Genomic DNA, 26,854 nt, shown 5'->3' with positions numbered 1-26,854 from the left:
CACTCCCAGCTCAACGGTTTGATTCAGCATCATCAGCCAGCAGTGATTATCTGATTTATTCCCAAAGCATTAAGGACCGCACCTCTGGAGAAACAATCCAGAGAGATTTACTGGCAGCCCACAAGCCCTGCATGAAGTAGTGTGGTGAGTAAAGGGGTTGCACAAGCCATTAAAAGAATTAATTTGCTATATTTTACAAGCAGCTTGCAAGGGAATTTTGGAACTATAAAATTTTCCAAAGCCTATAGATTAAAGGGCCTCAAGAGTGTTTTAAAGAGGTTCTTGCTATTAACCAGTTGCCCTTTCTTTCCACAGATGTTATGGTTGGGATTTAAGCAGCACTTTGTGCTGGTCTGACTTCCTTCTCACCAGATCCACCAGATTTCAGTGAGGAGAGCAGCTAAGAGCTTAAGCTAATAATGAGGTTTTGTTGAAGCACACAGAGCAGCTCTTACGCCAGCATGAAGAAGGTATATTCCAGCAAGCCTACTACCTTCTAGGTGACACTCCATAAAGTGGTTTAGAGGACCCTTTAGATGGTATCAGTTCTGTAACAGTAATAGACCTGATTTACCCCCAGTACACAATGCCACCACTCAGGCTGTTGGTGTACTGATCCTGGTTTGCTTCCTTCGCATCACAACACTTGGGAGACACAATTTATACATTTTCCTGGTGCTTGCAAACAAGCACCACAGGAATCCCATGCAGATCACAAAAAGAGCTTGATCTCAGCTCGAGCACCAATCCATATTTGGGATTATCAAGGTCAGGGGCATTGCTTGAGGTATATCACACACTTACACCTCAAAAAGAAGCAAGCATCAGGAGGCAGTGAGGCAGGTGAGCAGGTGGTCACCAGGTTGAACTATGGGCCACTCTGTTTCAGAAACATCAGCCTAAAGCTTCAGTCAAAAACAGATAAGACAGATTGTGGGAGAAGAGCAAGTCGACATCAGCATAGCACTTGGTACCCTTACATGGGAAAGATAACACTTCAGGAAAGATGAAAGGGATATAAAACCAGAAAGAAAATTAGTCCAAACGCACAGTATGAGAGAAAGAGAGAGAGAGAGAGGTCAAAACCACAAGCAAACAAATGAATACAGTTATAGCCATCCCACCTGGTGGAAAGGGCTGTTGTAACCTAATCCCCAGCCTGCTGTAGAAACAGGAAATAAATACATGTCTACATTGGCTGCCTCTGAGGCAGCACCTTCCAACACCTGATCTCATGTTAATAACACATCACTTCATTTGATGCATTGTTCTGTTTATTTACATCAGTCTACTCTTACCCTTTTGCCTCTCAGTTTTCGGACAGTTGCTAGTGGCATACTGAACAACACTGAAAGCTGGTTTTGACACTGAACTCTTTGCCTCATTACTGAAGGTTTTTCTGTGCTGAAGTCATTCTCCATTTTCTCAGTGATAGACATTTGGCTTAGTGCCATGGGCCCTCTTTCAGCTCCTTTCCTGCTTCAGTGATTTACAAGATTAAACAGAGGTTCATTATTCCTTTGATGTCCTTGTATGCCAGATAGTCTTGCACCAGCTGAACTTACCAGGAGTATTTGTATTATGTTCTGATTTTAATTAGTCCCTCTATTTTGAAGTTCTCTTTTGAGTTCCTCGGGCCCTAAGGTGCTCTGTGTTCCTCTGGAAATCCATAAAATGGCAGAACTGCAAACTCATCACTTGGGATAACAGTGGAGGGGGGAGGACCCTACACTTCTTTGAATAAAGGTTTTGTTGGTAGCACCCAAGAGGACTCTACACATATAGCTGAGAAAAATGACAGTGGATAAGTTTGTGAGAGCAGAGTGACAGGACTGATGAAATCAACATAAGTACCAACAATTCTTACTGCTTGCTCATACAAGAGGCTAGTATTATTTTTAGGGTAAGAAAAGGTATTTAAGGAAAAACACCTTACTAAGACATAACCTGCTAGATTCTCCTTGTAATGCTACTATCTGGGCTATAAGAAAACCCCATCAAGGTGCGACTCATGAAAATAAAAATATTCCCATTAATTTCAGGTGCTACAAACAAGGCCTATTATGAAAGCAGGTAGGGACTGCTCTCTAAGAGACTGTAGTGGTTCCTTTATGCCAGATGATCAGTACAAAACAAATTAGACCTACGTAAGTACACAAAAACCTGGCCAGAGCTGTTATCAGGGACCACTCACATCAGACGGGCTGATTTAACTCCAAGTGTTAGGAGGTATTTATTGAAATTGTGTATGTGCCTTCTTCCCATCATGTGTGCATAATGGCCAAAAAGCTTGCACTGATGAAGAATTTATGGGATGGTATATCCAGGCCCCTCTTTTGCAGGAATGTCTTTCTGAATAGAATTAATAGAATAGAATAGAATTAATCTAAAATATTTGGACCGAGAAATATCTGGAAGTACCTCATGGTAAGCCAATCTATTACCCTTCTTATAGCCAAAGGACTGGTTGCTTCTTGGGCTACAAATAGTTAAAAATCGAATTAATTTATTTCCTTTTCATCAACCTCACGTGCACTGCAATAAGAAAAAATCATGGCTTGTTTAACTTCTGGGAGAAAGTAAATAGTGCTACATAAAAAAAAAAGCATTTGGGGTAGACTTATTTTTATTTTTTTAATATGCAGGTAGATCTGAATACTTTGTGTGCACATTCCTGTGCATGGTTAACCCTTGTTAAGTCTTTTATGTGAATGCAGAAGTCAGAATTTGTTGCTGCTGGGATTCAGACCAGGGAAAGTCTTTCACAGGGACTGCTCAGCTGTTACCAGTTTTCTTCCTGCAGTAGCAGACTCTAAAGTAATTTCAGCATTTGTTCTCCATGTTTCACACTGCCATTAAGCAGCTCAGCCAGGCTACCTGCCCCAATGCAGATCTGATGCCTAGTGCTGGTCAGGTCATTCACAGTGCCAGAAGTCCACTGAGATCCAGAATGTTGGGTAATAGCTACATCTCTGACCATACTAGGAAAAAGATTAATTTAAAACATGGGGTTTTAATTCAAGGAACTCCTCAACCCAGCTCTGTTGATGAGAGCGGGGTTATTTGTATTCTGCAGGATGCTTGAGCTTTTCCAGGCTTCTAATCCAGATGCACATTTGGTGGCACCCTACCCCTGTTGGGGTGACTACACACTTCTACTTCCCAATCCTTTGGTTTCTGCAGCAGGGGAATTCCTTGGTACATAAGCCCAAAAGAAACAACCACAGGTCCCCACGCTGGATATCTGGGGGACCTGGACACCGGGCTTGCCACAGCGCACATCTAATGTGCAGGTTAGAGCTAGCCCATAGGACTGCAATGACTACACTTAGAAGTCATAGATGATTGCTTGACCTGGTTTTCTTGGACTTACGTGGTATTAAAATATCCTTGAACATGGGTGAATCATTTGGCAACCTCTGAAAAACTTCAAAGATATTTTAAGTGCAATGATCTTGGCTATAATGAGATTAGCTATTGCACAGTAGAGAGACTCCTAGAAAGCAAAGCTAAAAGAGACTCGTAAGGTCACCTGCACTGAACAAATCCCACCTACCAGCCCAGAGGACAAATCCACTCCATGGCACAAGTCCAGACATTGTCTCCAGTTTACAGGAGACTGAAATGACTCTTAGGACTATAGGTACAGGTCAGCTGCTACTTTCCCTGTTTACTTCTCATGGATATACAGCAGCTATAGCCAGATGTATGTGTCTCAGGAACCCCAGTTCACATTCAGCTTTCCAGATCCTTAGAGAATGAAGAACATCAGCACTCAAGTCAGTGCTAATTACTCTTTTATTACTTGTGCATTTTCCACTTGTCTCTCAGGGGCTTCCCAAGGAGACTCTGAGAGGGGCAATACAGACTTCCAAGTGCAAAGGGAGGTAAAAATGCCCATCACACAGGCACCACAAAAATGCTTTTGTTCCCCAGAGGACATGGGTCTAATGTGCTTGTTCTGCAGGTTCAACAGCCTGGACACTCCAATTTCCTCCTGCTACCATGTGTTTTACTGGGCAAATATAAATAGTCCCAGGGATATTATAATTAGCTGGTGAGTCACTGGCATCTCTGGAATGTGAACCCTGTGCTGCAAACTGCAGGACACTGGAGACATGCTGACAGTTAAACCCAGCCACTGCAGTCTATAATTGTAGGATACTAGTTTTACAACCAGTGCCTCTATCGTAAAATGCCCAAACATCCTTTATAGAGCTACAGAAAAACACAGAGGTCATAAATACACTGGCATTTTGCTCATTTGCGCATGGAGGTTTCTGAGACGGGGAAGAGAGTTAGAGGCTGAGGTCAATTTGTGGTACAAGCCATAATGCAATTTCTCCTGTTCTTCATACACACAGCCTTTGTGACTACTTAGGAGTTAGAGTCATGGTTTTTATGTTCCCTCCTTGCCCCATTAACACCATCCAGTGTGGCTTGTATGAGATGTATAATGTGATGTAGTGGCTGGAAGTATCCTTAATTTTGCTTAGCACTTATGGATATCATTTCAAGTCTTCCTTTACTTCTGTGGCAGATTGCCTCTGAAAACAGCAGTCAGTGTCTGTTGAGGAGTATTATCTGCTCTGGTGGATAATGTTGAGGACTAGAGCTCAAGCCATTTTTAATTCTAGACATCATCCAGATTTCAGCAACCAAATCCCATGTCCTGTAGGTCTAGTTTAAAATACAAATAATTCAAATGTGAAGTTTTAAAAACTCAAGAAGTATAATTCATTTTCAATAACTTTCATGTGTTGTTTCAATGCAATAGAGTGGTTCATAAAAATACACAAGGGGGACATCTTCAGGGTGTAAAATGTTATCACTGTGTTTTCCTGCCTGGTCATGATTAATAGTAGGCCATGATCCTTTGTTAAATGCTGACGGAACCAAAACAACAATTCAGCAATCTAAGAGATAAGGATTACAACTGGGGTTTTATTTTGAATACTTCAGGGCAGATGAGTTAAACCCTCTTTTGTCTTCATTTCTCTACTTGATAAAAAGAAAACATGGTACCTACAAGGATGCTGTAAGAACTTTGTTCAAAGTGTCGTCAAGCATTGCTTTAAAATATCAGACTTTCTGGAAGAGAAACAGTGTTTATCCTGGCATTCTAACCAGATTTCTCGCTTTCTTTCAAAATTCCCTGTGTGATTTCTAATGCACGCAGCAACATTTACATTCTGAATTTACGCATTATGAACTGCTAAGCAGATGCTGCTTCACTTCACTGCCAAAATTTGTATCAGTAGTAGAGTAAAGGTGCCTATATATTCTTACCCCATGCAATCCTATTTCACTGTGGCAGCCCTTACTGAATGCTAGAGATAGTGATTTTTTATTTAAATGCTATGATATCAGAGGGTCATAGAGAACAATCCTCTGCTATGAGAGGACTCATGACTGTCCATCACTGTTTATTTGTCTCCATTACTACTACTTCACCACTTGTTCCAGTACTTCATATCTCTGACAGTTTGAAACCTCTTCTAATGTCTTGAATGTATCTCTTAAACAGTTGATACCCATTTCTTATTATACTCTTTGTCCTTTAGCTTGAATGATTCCCCTATCTCCCTTCTGCTATTCCCCTGATCTATTTGCAGAAAGCAATAGTATCTCCCCTTTCCACCTGCACACTGCAAGATTAACCAAACCCATTTTTTTAATCTCCTGTTTGAAAATAGTCTCTCTGGCTCCTGAACACACTAATAGCTCCTGGAGGCTGAATCCATCTTTCCTGAGCTGAGGAGGTCTGAGCACACTTTTCTAGATAAGCAGTAACCAAAACCCTGTCCACTTTCATGAATTTTTCCCTATCTCTACAAGACCTGCTTTACCTCATGTAGTAATGATCTTTGCCTTTTTCCCCAGCTGTACAGCACTGTGACTTACAAACTTTTGCGGACTATGACATCATCAGTTTCCAGAGTATGAGTTTATAGCACAAAGTCCTGTTACTGACCCATACGTACCACAACAGGACTTTTAAACTAATAGTCCCAAGTCAGTTGGAAAAAATCCCAGGTTTTGAGGCCAACCAGCTCCTCTTTCAACAATATTCTGATCCCAATCTATATAGTGGAAACTCACAGAGAAGATTAGACCTAAAACTGGACCCTGAAGACGTCCACCACTGTCTGCGCTCTGACTTGTTATTCCCTTTCCTAGCAACTTCATCATTATCTCTCTGCTAGCCAGTTTCTGGCTCACTTTACAACGATTATTAATCTCTACCATTTTCACTTTAGCAGTGACTTTCAATACAGTACTCCAACAAATGCTTGCTGAAGTCCAGATAGATGAGATTTACTTAGTTCTGTTTATCTAAAGAAAAAAATCACCTGCCTTTTAAAAGGAAAGTATCGGTTTAGTCTGTTGGCTCCCCTCCAGCTCATAATGTGTTTTTTGATGCAGTTATTCATTTGATTATGCATGGAGCCATCCTCCCTACCCTCACTCATACATACTCTCAGCATCTGACTTAACAGAATCCCACACATCTTCCATCTCTTAGTCACATCACCGGTTCCCTTCATCTCCCAAAGTTTGTACTTGTATAGCTCATTTTATGATTTAGCTTCTATTTTTACTTCTACTAATCTAGAGTGACTCAATTCACACTCATTTAACTGCAGACACAGACTTAAAGGTAGTGGAGTCAGGCTATAACTTGTATGCAGGTAGGGTATACAAGAAAGCACTGGCATTGGTGATGTTCTCTGTGAAATAACTGCCTGTGTCATCTGCTGGTGAATTTCACCCAATAAAAATATATGAAAAAACATCCCCAGAAAGACTTTTGTCCCTCTTACCTTCAATTCTGATGTCTTGTCCCTCTCCGAGAGAGAAAAGAGGTGTTTAATCTGAGAAGCCTTTTAACCCAGTCTTCCCTGTCCCCAAAATGAGATTTACTGCAACTTCCACTCCATGGTGCTGCACTTTGCATCTATCTAGAAATAAGCTTGTGCAAGATGTAGCTATGAAGTTCTGTGTGAGGAGCCTACTGCGCAAGGATCAATTTTGGTTGTCATTAAGCTTCCAAGCAGAGCAGAAGACACAGGTGTTAACTTCAAATCCTTGAACATATGAGGACCTGGGTAGCAGAGGAACAGCCTCCCCTTCAGGGCTGTCACCAGTGAACCCACAGAAATCCCAGAGCTGAACTATGCTTACAAGTGTGAGGGAGCAGGAAGAAGGCTGCTCCTCAAAACTGCAGTGCTGTCCTCTTTGGGGCAGAATACAAAAGCCTTTCAGCAACAACTAACAGCACAACACACCCTTTTGGAAGAGAAAACACCGCGCACTAAGTCGACATAAATTTTTCAGCTACCTTAGCTGGGAGAAGGCAGCAATTTTCTGTTTGAATTGGGCCCAGGGGCCAGAGTCTTCAGAAAATGCTATAGAGTATGTAAGGAGTAAATAAGGAGTGGAACAGCATTTTGGTCCTATACTGATCCACCTCCAGCAGCACAATGACCATTAGCAGACCCAGAATATCCATTTATTTTTTTCCAAAGAGGCGTACATTTACTTAATTACCAGGAACAGGAGGAGAAAGAAATCGTTATTGTCTCACCATATAGGAGCAATCAGGAGCCTTGCACAAATCCTCTCGTGTTGGCGGAGAGGGGCCAGAGATGTCACTTTAATTAAATACTGTAACAATCCTGTTATTAAGTCACTGCATGGCACAGTGAACATTTACACTGTACAGTGAACAGAGGTTCCCTAGGTCAAATAAGTGACAGCCCTATGCTATCAGTCTAACCAGGGGAACAGACATGTTGCGGTAAGTTAAATTCTGTTTAGATATTAGAGAAAAAAAATATTCAGTGTGATAATGACTAAAACTGGAACAGTTTCCCAGAAGACCCATGGTACGTCCATCTTTGAAGATACTCAAAACTCAACTGTACAAGGTCCTGGACAACCTGTTCTAACTTCAAAGTGGACTTAACTTCGAAGTAGGCTCTGCTTTGAGATTGGACAACATGATTTCCATAGGACCCTTTCCACCTGAACTAGTCTACAGATCTAAGACAGCAAAGTCATTTTTTAAGTTAAAATGCTGAATATTGACTTGTTTTCTAGGAGGGAATGGGATTTGAAGGTAAAAAGAAAAATAAGCTAAAAACTATACAGAAGAGCATAAGCGTATGTATATACATATATAAATATACATATATATATGAATCTACATGTCACATTACTCAAAACTTTTGAGCCAGACCTGAATTGGGATTCTTGTCCTTTACACTGCTCAACAGAAGACATATTTTTGACATCAGATAAAAGCATAGAGTCCATTAATTAGCACTTGAATTAAAATTCAGATAAATATGAACTAGACATAGGCAGTCATTTGCAACTCCATTCTTCTGGGAAGGATCACATAGAAGATGATCATCTGAGGAGGGACACTATCCTCCTACTCATTTTGAGCTGCAGCTTCCGCAGTGGAAATTGGTTCATTCAGAACCAGCAGAGCTATTTGCTGAGTAGCTCCACTGTTTGCACAGCCCAGTGACAGGAAGACTGTCAGAACAGGTTAATGCAAGACCTAGCAATAGCAGTTGAAAATGGATGTTTGGGTCTAACAACCAGAAAAGATGTTACCACCCAGCATTATCACAGGCTTAGATGTAATCAGACTGCAGCCAAAATAGCTGCCTACAGACAGCACAGTTGGAACGGATACTTTGTGCAGGCAGTGAAAATCCCCCAATGAAGAAACTCTGAGCGAGTAAGCAGAGCTGTCAGACCTTGACCATTTCTACTCATAATCAAGTTGCAGAAGAACCTCCAGCCTCCCACTGCAGTGACTTATGTTCTTGGGTCAGTCACAGATATTCCTAGTACATCCTTGATGGGCAGGTTTTCTCTGCCAACAGCTCAAACAGTCTTGGGGGGCTAGAAAAGAGGCGCAACCCACGCATATATCTGACAGATTAAGTCCTTCAGCTGGCTGGAAAGATATATCAGCACTCAGAAAAGCAGAGATATCACCACACTAGCTTTCCTCCTGATCTTTCACCAGTGTTTCAGAAAAGATGGTTCTTCGTGGGACTTTTTATCCATTTTTTTAAAATTATTATTATATACACATATGTAAGCATTTCTTCAGTGGTAATTTCCATCTGCTTGGACATCTCACAATAATCACGGATCAAATTAATGGACATTAAATTTCATCAAATGTGGAGTGGTAAAAAAAAAGTAATCTCCAAGACTTATTGCATTCCTCTATCTACTGCACTAAGCTCCACTAGCTTTTTAATTTGTTGTCGTATCAAAAGAAAGCTCACGATTAATTTGCTGTCGACTGTCAACAGATAACTCTTTTCCAGCCCCGCAGTTTCTAATATACTTCTCCACCACTGAATATGTGTTGGATTAAGAAAATGCCAACTAGGAGAGGGGTAATGAATCAGAACATCACACTAGAAACATACAGTTATACTATTTCAATACCCAGATATAGAGCAGAAAAGTGTGTCTCTTTACCTGGAATCTCATCAGTCCCCCCACTGGTGTGTTTGAATCGATCTCCTTCCACGTGGACATTTGGGCACAGGACATCTGAAAAGCAAATGAACCAGTACAGAATTATCACATGTAAACACTTAATTTTAGAAGCTAACAAAGCTTCCAGAACAAAAATAATTTTGGAACTAACAAAGGCTGATCTCCTGGAAAAAATCCAACACTTGCACATGGTCCTACAGCGATAATTCTCTTCCCAGTCTTTGCATGTGCTAAATATCCTTCCTCTATCCTATCCCCTAACCACATGCTGGGCAAGAGACCCAATACACTACATTTGGTTTTAAGCCACTTGTTGCTGACTGGCCAGCCAAGAAGCCAAACAGCATAGATGAGCCAAGCCTTTTCCTCAGCTAGGACATCACTCTGGGTTTTTCTCTTTCACCGGTCTGTAAACCTGCATGAAAGTCACAAAAACCTATGAAAATATAGAATATGACTCCACTCTCAGATTGGTTGGAAGGGAAGTTCTGAAGGCCCAGCTGACATTGGGGTGCTGCCCAAATTGTTCAGAAAGGACAGCTCCTACTCAGAAAAACGTCAGACCTGAAGTGCTAAAACAGGAAAGGGAATCCAGAGCACAGAAGGATGAAGTGACTTGAGTCATACCAAGGTCAGAGACAAAACATGAAGCCCACCCTCTTGTATCTTACTGGATTACCTGTGATTCCCCTGTTAACACTCCTCCAGGACCATGACAATTTATGTGTCTGCTCCTTGAGTCTGTTCAAGCAGAAAGCAGAGTTAAATATGACTAAAATTTTGAAGAATATTCACCCCTACACAGAGGTTTCAAATAAGTCATGAAAATACCCAGCCTTTGTCAGCCATTTCTCATGCTCTCAGTTAGTGTCACCACAATCACAAGTAAATGCTTTTCTGGAGAGAACTGTTTACCTATCTACCTCTTTCCTGACATATCTTTGAAGTAACATTTATTTATACTTTGTTTTCCCAGATCAATAGGTAATTGCACACTTGTAAACAATGGGGAGAGGTAGCTCAAGGAATCAGTTTAATGAGAATATAAAAACGAACCCCTGACTTCTCACAGCTTGTACAGCCGCACGTTTATGCCCTTTCCCTGATTTAAAAAACAATCAGGTGAGGACAGCCAATCCCATTCCTTCATTTGCCTAGTTGCAGACATGATAATACACATATTCTCTGCAGTTGCAATATTCATCTTGATGCATATGGTAGCTAGCATCATCTCCACCTGGTGTTTACTATGTTATTCCTTCAGTATCATTAATTGTTGTGCTTGTAAAGGAGCAGCAAGGGCCAACTGCTCCGTAAGGGATAGGGGCCAGGAGCCGAAGGTGACCCAAGCCCAGGCAGTGCCCTTACCAATGGGGCATAATCTCACAGGACTCTCTGAAGCCTTCTACAGCAGGTTTACCTTGAAGTGTTTGTGAAGCTACATCCAAAATCATGAGATAAAAATGACTTTTCTGAGGACATTGCTGGCCCTATCTCTCTCTTCCAGCTTCATGATTCTCAGTAAAAAACCTAATATTCCACAACGTTTTGTTAAGCCTAGCAATGAAATCAGATATATTTCCTGTTTTATTGTGCTAATGAAGTTACGGTCCAGATTATCAGCTACAGATGAGGCTCTCTCAGCTCAGTGGAAAGAAAGGGGAACGTACAAGCCATTGACAGAAGCCCCAACAGCCAACACAGCAACCAAAAGCAGTCAAACATATTCAGTCACCCCTTTGCTGCAGCACTGGGGGAGACCAAAAACTGATTACTCATGCAAGTGTGTGTTATCCAGGGCATTTCAGATTTTCATTGGACCATCTTTAGGGCTTCTGCTTCTACAGATAAAATTCAGAGTAGTCACTTTTTTTTTCCACCACAGCAGGAACCAATACTGACTGATGCACAGGGTCACTTTGTGCAAATTTTAGCCAGAGGTCTCTTTTGCTCCCTGATGCTTGTTGGTTTGAAAGACAGGATATTTCACTCAAACACTCTTATGTCTTAACTTTAGACATGTGAAACCATGTGGTAGTTCCCCCTCCATCAGAGGTCTGCACAACTTCCCAACACAATAGGGAAGCTTTCCTCTGCTAGGTGAACTTTAAAAGTTGAAAAATTTTTAAACCGTTAAGACTTGCAAGAGCCAAAGTTAGGCCATGTCTATGCCAATTCAAAACTAAGCTGTACTGACAAAAGATTTGCTTAGAAGTGTCAGAAGCCCTGTGCAGGTGTTATACTGATCCTTTAAATCTCAGTTTTGTTAACAACAAATGCTCTTTTGGTTACAAGCACTGAGTCAGCGCAGTAAACAGCACTTCTGAGCCCCAGTCTTGGAACTGGAAGATGTATGGCTATACAGTAAAATAAGGCACTTAAGAAATCAAAATGAGCAAAGTTTCCCCAAATAAAGAGTAAACAAATGGAAGTTATGAATAAAATGACAAAATGTCATTCACCTCTGCTGCCCAGGACTCCTGAGAGATAAACAGGGAGGAACAAAACAGCAGTACACCTCTTCATGCAACAGGGAGGTAATGCCTGAATTATAGATATATAAATTATCACATCAGTCTTTAATGACATCACCCACCCTCCACCAGGTCCAATTAGAAAGAACCATGGCACCCTAGCAAGGAAGCATGAGGTAGCAAAATCTTCCTAGTTTTATATGCTGTTTTGGAACCAGGACTATACAGAAAACTCATGTGCTTGGCCTCAGTGCAGAACTGTCCTGCCACAAAAAATAGAAATGCCAGCGTTACTAATATTATGCTTTTCTTTCAGCTTTGTCCTTTAAATCTCTTATTACCTATTAAAGAACTGTGGTCTCACTTTGGTTTTCATTTTACAAATGTCCTGTGCTCCTTTTGGCTTCTCCCTTCCTGTCTGCATCTAAGGCACAAGCATCAATAGTCCACAAAATAAAGAAAATTATTGCAATGCTCACTTTCCAGCTACAGAATAATTCACAGAGGCACAAAAGAGGTTAGTGCTTTACCATCCAAGTTAGCAGCACGGCTACTTGTGTCCAAAGGATCAGTGTGACAGACGGACAGCACATCAATCCATCCCAACTAGTGATGAGGTTTCATTGCTACACCCAGGGGTATACTGATAGGAAAGGCAAGAGAAAAGCTGTTCCTCTCCTTTGGAGCCTTTCTGTGAGATCCCTGATAGACCTGAACATTTTAACTTCAAAGAAGAGTGTTTATGCCTATTCTTTCTGCTACTGCCAGGCCAATCTTTGAGCAAACACTCACAGTGCTTGGAGGACGTGCAGCTATGAGCATCCACCACAACAGGCAGAAAGAGTAATAAAATCTGCACTGCAGCTACAGCTCTACTAATTTGTAAACATTTACAGATTCGCAAAAGAGAAGATACAACAGACTGACCTGAGCTTTCAGCCACTGCTCCTTGTTACATCCTCACCGCCCACATCATTCAAATCTATATGAGGTTGCAGTTGCTTTCAAATACATATTGTTTAAAACAGCTTCCTTGTCCTCAATTTTATGTAATACTCTGTCAATCCTTTGCTTTATCCACAAATTTTATCAGCAAAGATTTTGCATTTATGTGCATGTGGTTCATGGAAAATTTTATTAACACCAGAACTGCTATATATCCCTTTTATAGCTGCACTAGAAATGATGAGTTTCCACTGACACCTGCTACATGAGATCAGTCAGCTCTTAATCCATTGTAGAGTGTTACTTTTTAATGCAAATGTCATTCAATACGCAATAACAATGCCTAAGAACAAATGTATTATATCTAGGTAGTTACCATATCAACCAAACTGTAACTCTCCACAGAAAGAAATTAGTTTTGTTAGAGATGACCTCTTTCTCATAAAATTATAATCCTTGAATGGGGATACATAATAATTCCCATTCTGTTATACTTTATTCACTGGCTTAGATGTCAATAATTACTTTTTTGTGAGAGAGCTCAGGCAAATTCATCCATAGCTATACATATAAATAATTTTTTCATTTTTTAATAGCAATACATTATCATCATTTCAAAGCCCTTAATTAGTGTTGTACTACAAAGCTATATGTATAAAAATTTGTAGATGACACCAAGCTGTGTGGTGTGGTTGACACGTCTAAGTTATGGGACACCATCCAGAGGGACCTGGACAAGCTTGAGAAGGGGGCCCATGTGAATCTCATGAGATTCAACAAGGCCAAGTGCAAGGTCCTGCACATGGGTCAGGGCAACCCCCAGTATCAATACAGGCTGGGGCATTAATGGATTGGGAGCAGCCCTGATGAGAAGGACTTGGGGGTACTGGTGGATGAAAAACTGGATGTGAGCTGACAATGTGCGCTCACAGCCCAAAAAGCCAACTGTATCCTGGGCTGCATCAAGAAAAGTGAGGCCAGCAGGTCAAGGGAGTGTATTCTGCCCCTCTACTCCTCTCTCATAAGACTGCTCCTGGAGTACTGCATCCAGCTCTGGGGTCCTCAGCACAGGAAAGACCTCTTGTAGCATGTCCAGAGCAGGGCCACAAAAATGATCAAAGGGATGGACACCTCTCCTGTGAAGAAAGGCTGAGAGAGTTGGGATTGTTCTGCCTGGACAAGGGAAGGCTCCAGGGAGACCTTATTGCAGCCTTTCAGTACTTAAAGGGTGCTTAAAAGAAAGATGGGGACAAACTTTTTAGTAGGGCCTGTTGTGATAGGACAAGGGGCAATGGTTTTAAACTAAAGGATGGTAGATTTAGCCTAGATATAATGAAGAAATTTTTTACAGTGAGGGTGGTGAAACACTGGACCAGGTTGCCCAGAGAGGTGGTAGATGTCCCATTCCTGGAAACATTCAAGGCCAGGTTCTATGGAGCTCTGAGCAACTCGATCCAGTTGAAGATATCCCTGCTTATTGCAGGTTGGTGGGACTAGATGACCTTTAAAAGTCCCTTCCAACCCAAACTATTCTATGATTCTATGATTCCCAGGTATCTTCTCTTTTAATATTGTTATGCTCTAGTATTCCAATCTTGCTGAAGACGACTGTATGTATTGTTAGGTTGGCTGGTGAAATTCTCCTAGTCACTTGCTTCTTACAACCAGAAGGTCCATTCAGGGCTGTCACCTGCAACCTCATTCCCTTCCTCTAGAGACAGACTCCTCAGGAGATGACTTACTCAATGCAAGGTAACCGTTTGAATCTTGTAGCCTCCTTTTTCACTCTTTTTTCACACATCTCCAAATTGTTCAGAACAGTTTGCAGATCCTACATCAGTGAGAGAAGACAAAACCCAATTCAGCCTCCCAAAAGTATTGTTGATGACTCAAGGACAACATATTTTTACCTGCCCAACTCCTGGGGTGATCTTTACGGATAACCACAGGCACACAGAACTGACAGGAGATGCACATGTCACATCGAGGACTCTGTTTTTTCCACCCTGATCCCACTCCTTCCTTGCTCCAACCTACAAGGTCCTTCAACCTACAAGGTCCTCTGCAACAGAGGTACATTTGATAAGATGTCTGCTGTGGGAGCTGCTTACGTACAAATGAGTAACAACAGAAAATATTGGGAAAAATTATTGTAGTCGTAGTGACCATTGAATCTCCAAGAAAAATGGATACCGTGTATCTGTCAAAGAGGCATTCAATCATTTCCAAAGACTGGGGACATTTGCTTATGGAAAACATATCCTGAAGGCTTTCAAAAGATGCTCACACATCTTATAGTGATTGTGCACCTGGTAGAGTATTATTTGGTTTTGATGAAAGCAGATAGTTAGGATCAGCATTTATAAAGTTTAGCTTTTGCATAGAAAGACTACTCTCCCTACATTTTATTTACAGTCAAAAAAGATAAATAACCTCTTCTAAGTGGTGATTTAGAGAACATAGACAGAAAAGCTTAAAATTACCCCAAAGGGCTTAATTTCTCCAGCATCTTGAGGGATACACCCTCAGGAGGTACCCTTAGTCAGAGACAGACTGTGATCTTTGCAATGCTTCATTTCAGAGGGAACACACCAAGAACTGATGCAATACATTGGGCACTGAGAAACTCTTACCTATTCTGAGTTATTTTAGCATCCTCTACAGGTGTCTTGACACCAGTTTTAGGATGGGATGCACCACTCTCTGCACTGAAAATGGACAAAACTTGAGTATCTCTTTTGTAATAGATGCTTTATTTTAAAGCAGGTAAAGTTAAGTGAGTTGTTTCCCATCACAAATATGCGTAAGAACCTGAAGGATATGTGGCACTCTGTCCTGCTTCATATGACCATGAAATCCTCCTCTGAATTATAACCATGAAATGCTCCTCAGCACTAAACAAACTGACTTGGTTTGTATGAGCTTCTTGTTCAAGGAAGCACAATGTAGTATTCTGAAAGTGATCTAACTGCAGATAACACCCTTTTCTGTAAGCAAATCATACTGAGATATGTTTGATGATAATGAGTGATTTAAGCCTGAATTTTACATATCATCCTATCATTCCCTATGAAAAAATCCCTAAGCTGTTAAATATTTTAAAATTATAAGAGACAGTACGTCTTACAGAGTATATGCACTGTAAGAGACATGTCAGAAGAGCATGTCAGCTCAGGAACTTTCACTAGCATTAAATTAACATTAATAACATATTGTCGTGAAACTGTAATAATAGGGCTGCAAGTTTGGAAAAGAACAATGTGAATGATCTGATAGTTTAAGTCTCTGCCTCCAAGCCATTTCAAAAGAAAGTCAAAAAAAAGGATAGAAAAAAGGGGAAAGGAAAAGAGAAAGAGAAGAGCAGAGAGAAAGAGGCAGGGGGAGTGGTGGAGAAAAGGAAGGAGGGAAGGAGGGAAGGAGGGAAGGAGGGAAGGAGGGAAGGAAGGAAGGAAGGAAGGAAGGAAGGAAGGAAGGAAGGAAGGAAGGAAGGAAGGAAGGAAGGAAGGAAGGAAGGAAGGAAGGAAGGAAGGAAGGAAGGAAGGAAGGAAGGAAGGAAGAGGGAAAGAGGGAAAGAGGGAAAGAGGGAAAGAGGGAAAGAGAGGGAAAGAGAGAAAGAGAGAAAGAGAGAGAAAGAGAGAAAGAGAGAAGGAAAGAAGGAAGGAAAGAAGGAAAGAAGGAAAGAGGGAAGGAAGGAAGGAAGGAAGGAAGGAAGGAAGGAAGGAAGGAAGGAAGGAAGGAAGGAAGGAAGGAAGGAAGGAAGGAAGGAAGGAAAGAAAGAAAGAAAGAAAGAAAGAAAGAAAGAAAGAAAGAAAGAAAGAAAGAAAGAAAGAAAGAAAGAACAGAGAAATGATTTTACACTGTAGTTAGTGGGCTATTACATCTGCCAAATTGTCCCTTGAAACTGAATCAAGTCAGACTAAAACCATAAGGCACTTTTTCCTTTCTGATAATTCCTTTTTCCACCTCTGGACTGTTTTATCTGAGGAGGACATGAGGCCCTCCCTCCACTGAGAACCCCAGATCCAGCCTATGCGTACATCTGCCTTGGGGCTCAGCAGGAACTCAGCCAGACCCAGTGGGCAGGTACCACATGGGGAAACTGCCAGGGCTGCAGGAGCCCTCACTGACAGACCATGGTGTTCCCCCTTCACTCCACAAGTTTATGAATCTCAGTTTCTATTTGTACTGTAGGAGAAGCATAATTATTGGAAGAACTGCCTTGTCCATGAGTCTAACCTGAGTAGTTGCTCCCTAAAACACTCTTTTGACAGCAACTCCGTCACCTGGAGAGTTTTGCTGAAGTCGTGGTATGCTGTCTGTTACAGTGATCCCTGGCTAGGAACGGTGTGATCTTGCTGCTCCTTAGGCCCTTCTGTTGAGAAACCTTCCCTGTAAAGTGCTAAACACAAACCCAGTTGCCAGCACTCCATCCTTTTGTCCTTAGGACTCTGCTTGAACTGTTTCTTTATTTTCATTTTTATTCTTTCAAGAATAAGTAAGCCCTCAGCTGCCAAGGGCTCCTCCAGGGACTTGTGTATAATGAATGCTGAACACGTGTAGCTGTCAAGTTACACAAGAATAAAGTAGAGAGGTGAGAATAGAAACACAAGAAGGTTAAAGCAAACATTATTTATTACCATGTTTCTTTTTTTTTTTTCCCCAAACTAAGAATTTTAGGATTCCAGAATCTCAGCAGCACCCAGTGCCTTGCCAGAGATTCTGCTACTCCCTGCATCTCCATCATTATTCTATTCTCACAACAGAAAATCTCCACTTTCTCTCAAGAAGTGTGATATTCTCAACATAAACATTTGAGTTGGCTCATGCCCTGACAGCAATATTTAGCCCACCATAAATTCTATCCATGGACAAGGAAATAGTCTGGCAAATGCAGGCCTCATTAAAAGCTGTCTCCCAAAACTTTAGACCAGACTTCAAAATATTTGCAAGGAATAACTATTCTTTAGCCACTGTCCAAAGATGAACTCTGAATCTTGTGTGCTTTTCAGAGCTAAACAATAATAACCTTGCAAGAAGGAGAGATTTGGGGGATTGGGGGGGGTGGGGGGTGGGCACGCTCCATTTTTTCTGTAGTTAATGTTGCAAACTTTTTCTACACTGAAACAAATTTTCCCATCAAAGCCTACACTTAAAGGGGAAAGGCTTGGTGAGAAAATTTTTCTTAAAGTTAAAAAGATTTCATGAAAGTAGTTTCTCAGAGGAGCTTTCTCAGACCCCATTAGCTCTGCTCTTCAATTACTTAGACGGTTCGCTGTGCAGCAGTTCCTCAGCACACTTAACTCCCTGCAGTCAGTTGATGGCGAAAGTGACTCCTATATATAGCACTACCTTTATTTGTTCTTTTTTTCTTTAATAAAATATTGTACACAGACCATTATGAAGCCTTAACATTTAACTTTTTTTTCCCCAACTCTTTGAAAAATACTTCTTTTAAAAGAATACCTCCACGCTCTGACCATATTCACTAAATACTTTTTGCAAATGTTCATTGTCAGATGTTCTTTCCCAGCAAATGAACCAACCCTTAAAGTGGCACCCATCCTTGGTAACAAATTTGTAAGGAAAAAAAATGGCATATTTTTCAATTACAGTGGTGGCACTGACAGTGTAATGATACTGCAATTGCTTCTATACTAACATTATAATTGGTAGCAAGGTGTAGGTAAAACAGAGCATCACAGCAATTATATGATTCCACCTTGCAGTTTAATGCCTTATGAAATTCTCACTTCCTTTCTGAAATCACACTCTATCTTCACACTGTGAATTTTAAAGTCCATCAGTGCCGTGAAAATCACCCATTCATGGCTGCTGCAGCCAAGGTGGATTCTGCCTTTTCTCCTTCAAATAATGCCTGCATTGATTCTGGATGAGGTTTCCATATTGGCACACCAAGGCACTCTGTCACCACAGTGATGAGCCTCATAAATGCTTACGATGAAATGGAAAGGGAATAATAAACCCTCCCCACAACACAGCTCATAGACTGAGCAAACACAACTACAGCCCACCCTATTCCTCATAACATCCCAAGGCTGTCACATTTTTCCACTAAAACATTATTCTAAAAATGCACCAACACACAGCTGAATTGCTCTTCAGACAAACCCTGGCTGCTGAGTAGGTCCCAAGTCACTGCAGTGGGAGTGTAGATATCTGCATTTGCAGGGCTCTCTCCCCTTTTATCAGCACAGCAGCCAGAAAATGTGGTTCTTTGAGTAACCACACATTCAGTGCCTGGCAGTGCTCAGTAGATGTCATATTCCACATAGAGGGCGAGCAAAACCACTACTATGTATTATATCCCAGAGAGCGTTCATGCAGTGTACATTTAAGGTCCCAGTGAAGAGGATGCTCTTCTTTGACTCCTTCAGAGGGCAATTCAGAGCAGAAACCCAATTTAGGTGCCCTGATTTACCCCTGAAAAAGCTACCCTCTTCCTATTGGTTACAGGGGAACACAAGGACACATGGTTCCCAACTTAGACATCTACCAAAGGCACCACATTTACACCCATCCAATTAAAACAAGCATGGTTGGGTGCCTCCTGAGGCCAAGGCATGTTCGAGCCCACATCTATGCTAGCAAATGGTCTTAGCCTCCAAAACAAGGCAGCTGCTGACCATGAACACTCCCTGGTATATTATAAATACCCATCTGGGCCCTAAAAATGTTCCGAGAAAGTATTAGGTCACTTGGGCCAAAATGTGCCAGACACCGATGCAGATAAGGGCATTACATTGCTCAGGAATGCTTCTGGCCACATTTACAGTTACTAGTTTAGATACAGCCCGTAAATATCATCCTTTGCTAAGAGCTCTGTAATAAAGATCAAAAGGAGCCTCTTGGGCAAAAATGCTAAATTCATTTTATGGTCACAGGTCACCAGTTTCTACATGCATTCAGTTCAAACAAGAAAGTGGGAAAGGGGCTGAGCGCACAGCCAAGAAATGTTGTATCCTATTTAAGTAGGGACAAGGGAAATACAGGGAGTTCTGGCATCTGCAAAACACTTGAAGTCCTTTTGAAAATGAAAAAAGAAAAAAATTGTTAAATTCTTTTCCTGCACTTTGCTTCCTGCCCTGCCTCATTTGCACCAGAACTGTTCACATAAATTTGAAAAATACTGTTTTCCCGACAATGTGGCAGGCTGTGCTATGTATTAATGCCACCTTCTTACCCTGGATCTAGGCTTCTCTCTCTTCTTTTGTTTCCTTCCACTGCTTTTTTTATTTCTCATTTCTGTCTGTCCCATGCTCTAGATCTTTATTCCAAAAGGGACCATCCTACTATGGGTACTCACACCCCAGCAGCACACATGAAGTGACAACTACAAAACCCTACCAACACAGGGAATGTTGAACAGCCCAACAGCCATATCTCCAGGTTGATCCCATACTCTAACCCACAGCCCATCTTCAGATGTCCTTTAAAATTTCCTAGAGAAGCTCCTGAATCTTGGTGAGGACACATCTTTCCAAGAGATACCTACACTGCAGGATTTACTGATGTCCTCTACCTCTCTAACATACCCACACAAATGCAAGAAACTCGTTGGACAGCTGACAGCAGATGTATATTGTCAAGAGGGCTAATGTAATTAGCACCATTTAAGTGAGCAGCATACGGAATTAATTTGCACATGCTCCCACAGGGAATAAATGGCACTATGGGAACTATGAATATAGCATCAGGCCTCAGCAATTCCAAGCTAATTTGCTTGTGTCTGCCCCTAAACAAATACACAGACTGCGTGCCAAGGAGCTTGTCGGCAAACAGCACAAGAGTTTGAGGAAAGCAATTAGCAGCTGCAATGCTTTCCACCCAGGCTGTGCACTGACTGCTACTCTGGGGCATGAGTCCACGCCTTTCTCTCTGGTTCTCCCATCTTGGGAAAGAGGTGAAGCTTCATCATGAAAAGTGTGCTTGATCCTAATGAACCACAGGGTTTGTCCTGCATGGCAAATCATTGCGTTTTAGCAGATAAATTGACATGAAAATGTCTTCATGCTGATGACCTATCATTCAACAGGATGACAGTCTGGAGTTGAGTTGGAGCGCATCCTCCAAGGGCCAGCAGCCACACAGACAAGCCCTTCCCCAGTGGCTGCTCTATGGGAACAGATGGACCATGTCACTCCTGACCCAGCTATGGGCCTCCTTGGGACAATTTTAGCTGCATTTGCTGCCTGTACTTCCTAGGCTGGAGAGTGCAGAGTGTTACAAGGCTGAGGAAGTTTCCTGCTTGCCCCTGTGTCCCAGATGAAGAACAAGGATTAAAGGTACTACTCACCTGGCTGTGGGGAGACAAAGCTACATCACCTACCAAAGTGAGGATCCCAAAAGTGCAGAAAGAAGATAAGCATATAGTGCCTCATCAGGGATGTAGATGAGGATGAATAGTCTGTGAATGGCCACAGAAAGCACTCCAGGGAGACTGTAATCTGACCACAACCTCACAGGTGCAGAACTGCCAAGCATCCAAAAATTCCATTGTTCTCTCTCCCTTCTCACTCATGAAGTTTTACAAAACAAGGTTTTTCTCTTCCTGATTTTGCACCACTGGGTATGGATCAATTCCAATATCCACCAATGTAATGAACAAGTGAGATTTCTATGGTTCAGTAGGAAGAGCTGAGCTGAAACATCTGTGCCTTATACTCCTTTAAAAACTTATAAGGATCAATACTACAGTTGCAAGTGTTGATTGTAGAAATAGGAGAAGCATCTCCACTAACAGAAGCAGATCTCTCTTATCTTTTTTCCTGTGCTATTAAACAACTAATATGGAAGCAAAATTTTGCCAGCAGCAAATTACACAACAGGGAGATGGTAGAAATAGTAGCAAAAAATGCTAAATCTCTTGTAGCAACGGCTCATTTTAGGGTGGACTCAAATATTGTAAAACACTATTGACACGAGAGAGAGGTGTTTTTGCTTCATTTGGTTTTTAAAGTAGCAATTCTATGTTAGTCCTGTAATTGAAACAACTGAGATTAAAAATAAACTCAGTGCGAAGCTTCGGTAGGTTGGCTCTCACTGAATAGGAACATTACAATATTTCTGCTATAAAACCCCATCAATCTCACTTGCACTCGGCATTCATGAAAGGTATGTTTCCCAAATGAGCCCAGCGGAGCGGTACAGCTACAGATCTGCTGAAGCCATCAGTTCCCACTGCTGGCTGGAGGCAGAGGCCAGTCTGTCCATTATCCTCCCACATGCCACAACACGAGAGTGTAGAGTATCCTAATTTGAGCACTGCCAAAATGGTGAGATGCCAAGTTAGGGTTTATAATTGATTTTAAAAAGGCAAAACCCACGAAGACTGGAAATTTTATTTGTAAACTTGCTATAAAAACAATAACTTGTCCAGAATAATAACAAGAAATCCAGGTATGGCATTCTGTTACTTCACAGTAGTTCCAAAAGTGAATGAATTGGACGCAGTCTAGTTCAAAGCTGATGCCTTTTCAGCTGATCAATAAATATACACTAGTTTTTCTCAAATAACTTTCAAGAGAAAACTATAGCTCAAGGACATGTTTAAGAGGGACTCTGACTGACATTACTCTTTTAGTGTAATTATACAACTTCAAATTGAACAGTATCGTCTTCCATGTGAGTATTTTTGGGGGCCACTGTAACAGCGGCTTTGGGATTCTAACCAGCAGCAGTATAATTATATCACAAGAGCAAAGCAAGGAAATTTCCATACAAATACAAGACTTGACTCTGGTTAAGAGTTTGTTTTTGTTTTGTAAAGAATTGTAACATCACCTTTGCAAAACAGAGGGTTTTTTAAGATAAATAAGTGACTTTACTTTCCTCTTAGAAGAAGCAGGATAAATTAACATCCAGGCAGAAGGGCCTGGATGAACCTCAGTAAACTCTGCAGTTTGCCTGGTTGCAGTCCACATCCTTCCACTACCTGAATTTGATCTTTCATGGGCAAGATGCTGAACTGGCCACACAGAGGGAGAAGGTAGCAGTGGGCATGTGCAAGGCCCCATCACCAACTAGAGAAACCAATGTGACACTTCTTGTCAGTAGAGCTCTTCCGAAGAGATCCTTTAAGAGCAAACCATCCCTCTGACAATCTTCATGGTGATAAACCTTGGCGACACCAATGGAAACAGTGTAGGGATGAAGTGACTGATAATGTGAGAACAAGGACTTGTCCCAGACTGGGTATCACCACAAACTTTCAGAGCTCAGTGAACTCCTGGTTCTGCCTTCCAGTATGCTACAGAGTCCAGCTGGAAAAAGACATTCAAAATGACTGAAAGATGGCAGAATGAAGACCAGTGCCTGCTTCTTTACATGCAAAGAGTTTAAAAGGGTCACTTACATCAATGTTTGGCATCTTCACAGAATTAAAAACCTTTAAGGGACTATTTGGGGTTTACAGCTTTCAAACACTTTTTTTAAAAAAAAGCCAGGCTGAAAGCACTGGGTTCACTTCTGACTTATGTTTTGAAAGACCATTTCAGTCCAATATTAATTTTATCCAAATAGCCTTATCCACCTGCCAGTTCCCATACATGCCACCAGGCCCAAACTTCCTAAGGTTTACCTAAGATCTGGGCACTTCACTCCCATGGGCACTTGCAGGAATCTCTCCTCTGAAGCCTAAAAGCAGCTGAAAGAAAAGCAACTAAGTGGGAAGTGCTTATGAGGGCATCTGCCCCCTCCTCTCTCCGCCACACAAAGGATGGTACAATGGCAGCTTGGAAAGCAAGTGTTTGGGGACTATAAATCAAAGCAGGCACAACCTGAGCTCTGTTCCTCAAGCCAGGTGCACATAGTTCAAATGCATTCTTCCTCTTCCTTTCCCCCCCAACAGAGTCTTCCCCACTCAAAAACGCCAATGACTCATTTTTAAGGAGTAAAAAGAGGTCTGACATTATGCTTCAGACAAGACAACCCTGCCAGAAGAGGAGAGGGAGAGAATCAACCCAGAGTACAAAACGGAAACAATTCAAGAGACAGAAAGCGTGCAAGTATCAATCATCAGCTCCAGCCCCGCTTCTGGATACTGAGGTCTTCATTCCCCACTAAGAGCCTACCTGTGCCAGAAAAACTCCCATTTATGAAGCCCTGTGCCATAATACAGGACTGCCACACTGTGCAGTACACCTGTGCCATCTTATTCATGTGTTGGAGCCAAATTGTGCTATTCTTCTGCTAGTCTGCCAGCAATACAACCCAAGCCTCCACACAGACATGCCAGGATGAATTAAAGCTGTAAAAGTTTCGGCTACGCAGCCACAAAAGATACACCACAGTGTGAGAGAATCGGTGCCTCTAGAGGACCTGCAAACTTGGCACAACTGTACCCGTCCCCATGGTTCCTCCCTAAGGGAGCCAAGCACACTGATTCTCTGAAGGGGAACATGGTTTGCATTGACTTTTTATAATATATTAAGTAATCGACAATTTGGACTGAACACAGAACTTCTCCACTTTGGAAAAAAAAAAAAAAGGTCAAAATAAGACATTTTAATAACTTCAAAACCTTTTCCCAATCTGTCTCCATCACCAAAAACTTATCCAAACTGGCTTTTCCTAGGAAGTTTCAATCTTGACGGATTAGCATTTTTCCTATGACAGGTATTTAATTAAGAGGTCCCAAACCAATTCTGAGAGGTTTCTTTTTCTACACAATGTAATGTCCACAAGCCCATGCATGTAGGGGTATATGGTGCAGGAGGTGGATAATTTTATTTGCTGCCAGTTAGGAAAGAGTGCTTTGAAATTGATGTTTAAATCAGAAATAAAATAAAAACTGCAGGCAGAAGTACAGTATTTCAGCTCAAGAGCCTCTGATGAGTCCTGAAGGACAACTTCCAGCAATAGCTCATCCTGCACGCTCCTCTCCAGTCTGAGAAGGAAAGTGGTCTCAGAAAAAGCTCTTGTGGACTCAGGAAAGGATACATTTGCTGTCATCAAATGCCTCCATAGCAGCTGAACAGAACTGGTCTGTAGTGAAACCAATCTCCAGAAGGTGTCCTTGCAGAGTCACTGCACATTTTAAAGCACTAATTCCCACAGGTTCGGTGTTGTTTGTTTGTTTTTTTAATTTGCACACCCTTAATTTTTTTTTCAAGGACCCCTGGAACCTGCATTTCAAATTTAGGCCAAGTAACAATTCCTTTTCTTCCTTTTGGATTTTTTTCTTCCTAAGTGACACTTCTGCAGATTATATTCTGGGAACTGCTGCATCAGGTGGGGCTATGTAGCTGTGAAGTGGGATTTCACAGTCAGCTCCCCATCCTCACTCCACATCACCTGGCATGGGGATCCACTGTGGTCCTCTTCAGCACAACCCACTGTGTCTTTCCCCAGTCCAGCTCACCGCAGGTGGCTCCAGCACAGCACTGGGTGGACATGCAACTTCAGAAGCACCATTGGTCTACGCCTTTGTACATCACTAAAACAAAGATGCTTTCCTTGCACCAAAAAGCCACACAGGCACTGAGAACCGGGCAGGCTCTACTGCTTTATTTTTTTTTTTTCCTATCACATCTATTATCTCAGATGTTGCTTCCCTTTCCAGCATTAGCACAGAGGCAGATTATTACTAGTATAGTCAACACCTAGAGAAGTAATCCTTGGAGTTCTTTAGTGGTTACTTCCCATATTTTATACAGAGTGTGTTGGGCACGATGCAAAATAAAAGCAGAGAGAAGCAGGGACGGAGCTTGGCTGGGATGTTCATGTCTCTCTACACAAAAAGAGGGCACTGCCAGAAGGGCTCACAAACACCTGGCAAAGGATAGGGCAATCAGCTTTTTTTTTTTTTTTTTATCAGGGAGCACTACAGAAAATCATCTCTGCAGAAAGCTCCCTGAGGATCATTCCCAGTTGCCCATAATATCCAGGAGCACTGGGGAAGTTGTGTGGGTGTGTTACAGAGGAGTTAGACAGCAATGCAACTACTGATCAATGCAGAGTTGGTATTTCACCTGGATCATAGCCTCTGTCTCTCCTGGGCAAACAGTATCACAGCTTTATTTACTAGAGAAGTTGCCTATTCAGTGAGGTTTGGCTTGCAGTTATACATTAACAATGTAGAGGGAGAACTGGAAGAGGAGCTAATGTTATCGATGGGACTGCAATGCCTAAGGAAGCTACCATGTACCTTTTGCAGGCTGGATTCCTCCCCTCTTTAAGAGAGAGACTTGAGCCTTACTGAATGTGCTGAAGGTTTGTGCACATTTACCTGGCCTGGCTTACAGAGGTACCACCTTGGGGAGCCGATATTTTATGTGCTGACCTGAAGAAGAAATTGTTTCTGGGCAAGGATCACAGGAGAATGAGTTTGTGCTTGCAGAAGTGTATCAGGGCACATACTGGGCTGGGACTTTGTATGTGAGGGAAGGAACAGTGTTGAAGTCTGCTAGATTATAGCTAGACACATTAAAGCATTTCATTAGTGCTTTCTGATAAGATTATAAATATTCTGTATAATTACCATTAGCTAGAGTGGCCAAAAGCATGAAGCGGCGAAAAGTATAAGTTCATTATAAAAATTATGCAGAATACACGAGAGAAGAATGCAGAGGATGGAAAATAGAGCTAAGGAAGTTAATCCATTTCTTAAAAAAAACTTCAAATAACTCCAAAACACACCCCACAAGTCCCAGTGTGGACCAGTTGGCCCTTTGCCACCTTCTACTTCAGGGCGATGGAAATGGGATCCATCAGCTCAGCAAATACCGCCAGTGAACAAAGGCCCCACTGCCAGGATTTGTTGGCACCAGCACCATTCCCACGCATCGCCCCACATCCCCTCCAGAGAGCGGGACTGCGTATGGCATGTTTAGTCCAAGTGTCCCTGCCTGGCACCAGCACACGGAGCTTTGTCCTCTTCC

The 26,854-nt window shown here is 41.8% G+C and overlaps 1 protein-coding gene across 1 annotated transcript in view; it reads right to left on the bottom strand.

Annotated features, from left to right (window-relative positions):
* Positions 1-26,854, bottom strand: part of COL22A1 (collagen type XXII alpha 1 chain) — a 220,431-nt gene that overhangs the window by 163,818 nt on the left and 29,759 nt on the right. The window contains exon 3 of the mRNA XM_074830381.1: positions 9,517-9,591. Coding sequence (XP_074686482.1) covers positions 9,517-9,591 — 75 coding nt within the window. The remainder of the gene's footprint in view (positions 1-9,516; positions 9,592-26,854) is intronic.

Source organism: Strix aluco, chromosome 1, assembly GCF_031877795.1.
Source record: "Strix aluco isolate bStrAlu1 chromosome 1, bStrAlu1.hap1, whole genome shotgun sequence".
Taxonomy (NCBI): Eukaryota; Metazoa; Chordata; class Aves; order Strigiformes; family Strigidae; genus Strix; species Strix aluco.
This window is presented reverse-complemented; position numbering and strand designations above follow the sequence as displayed.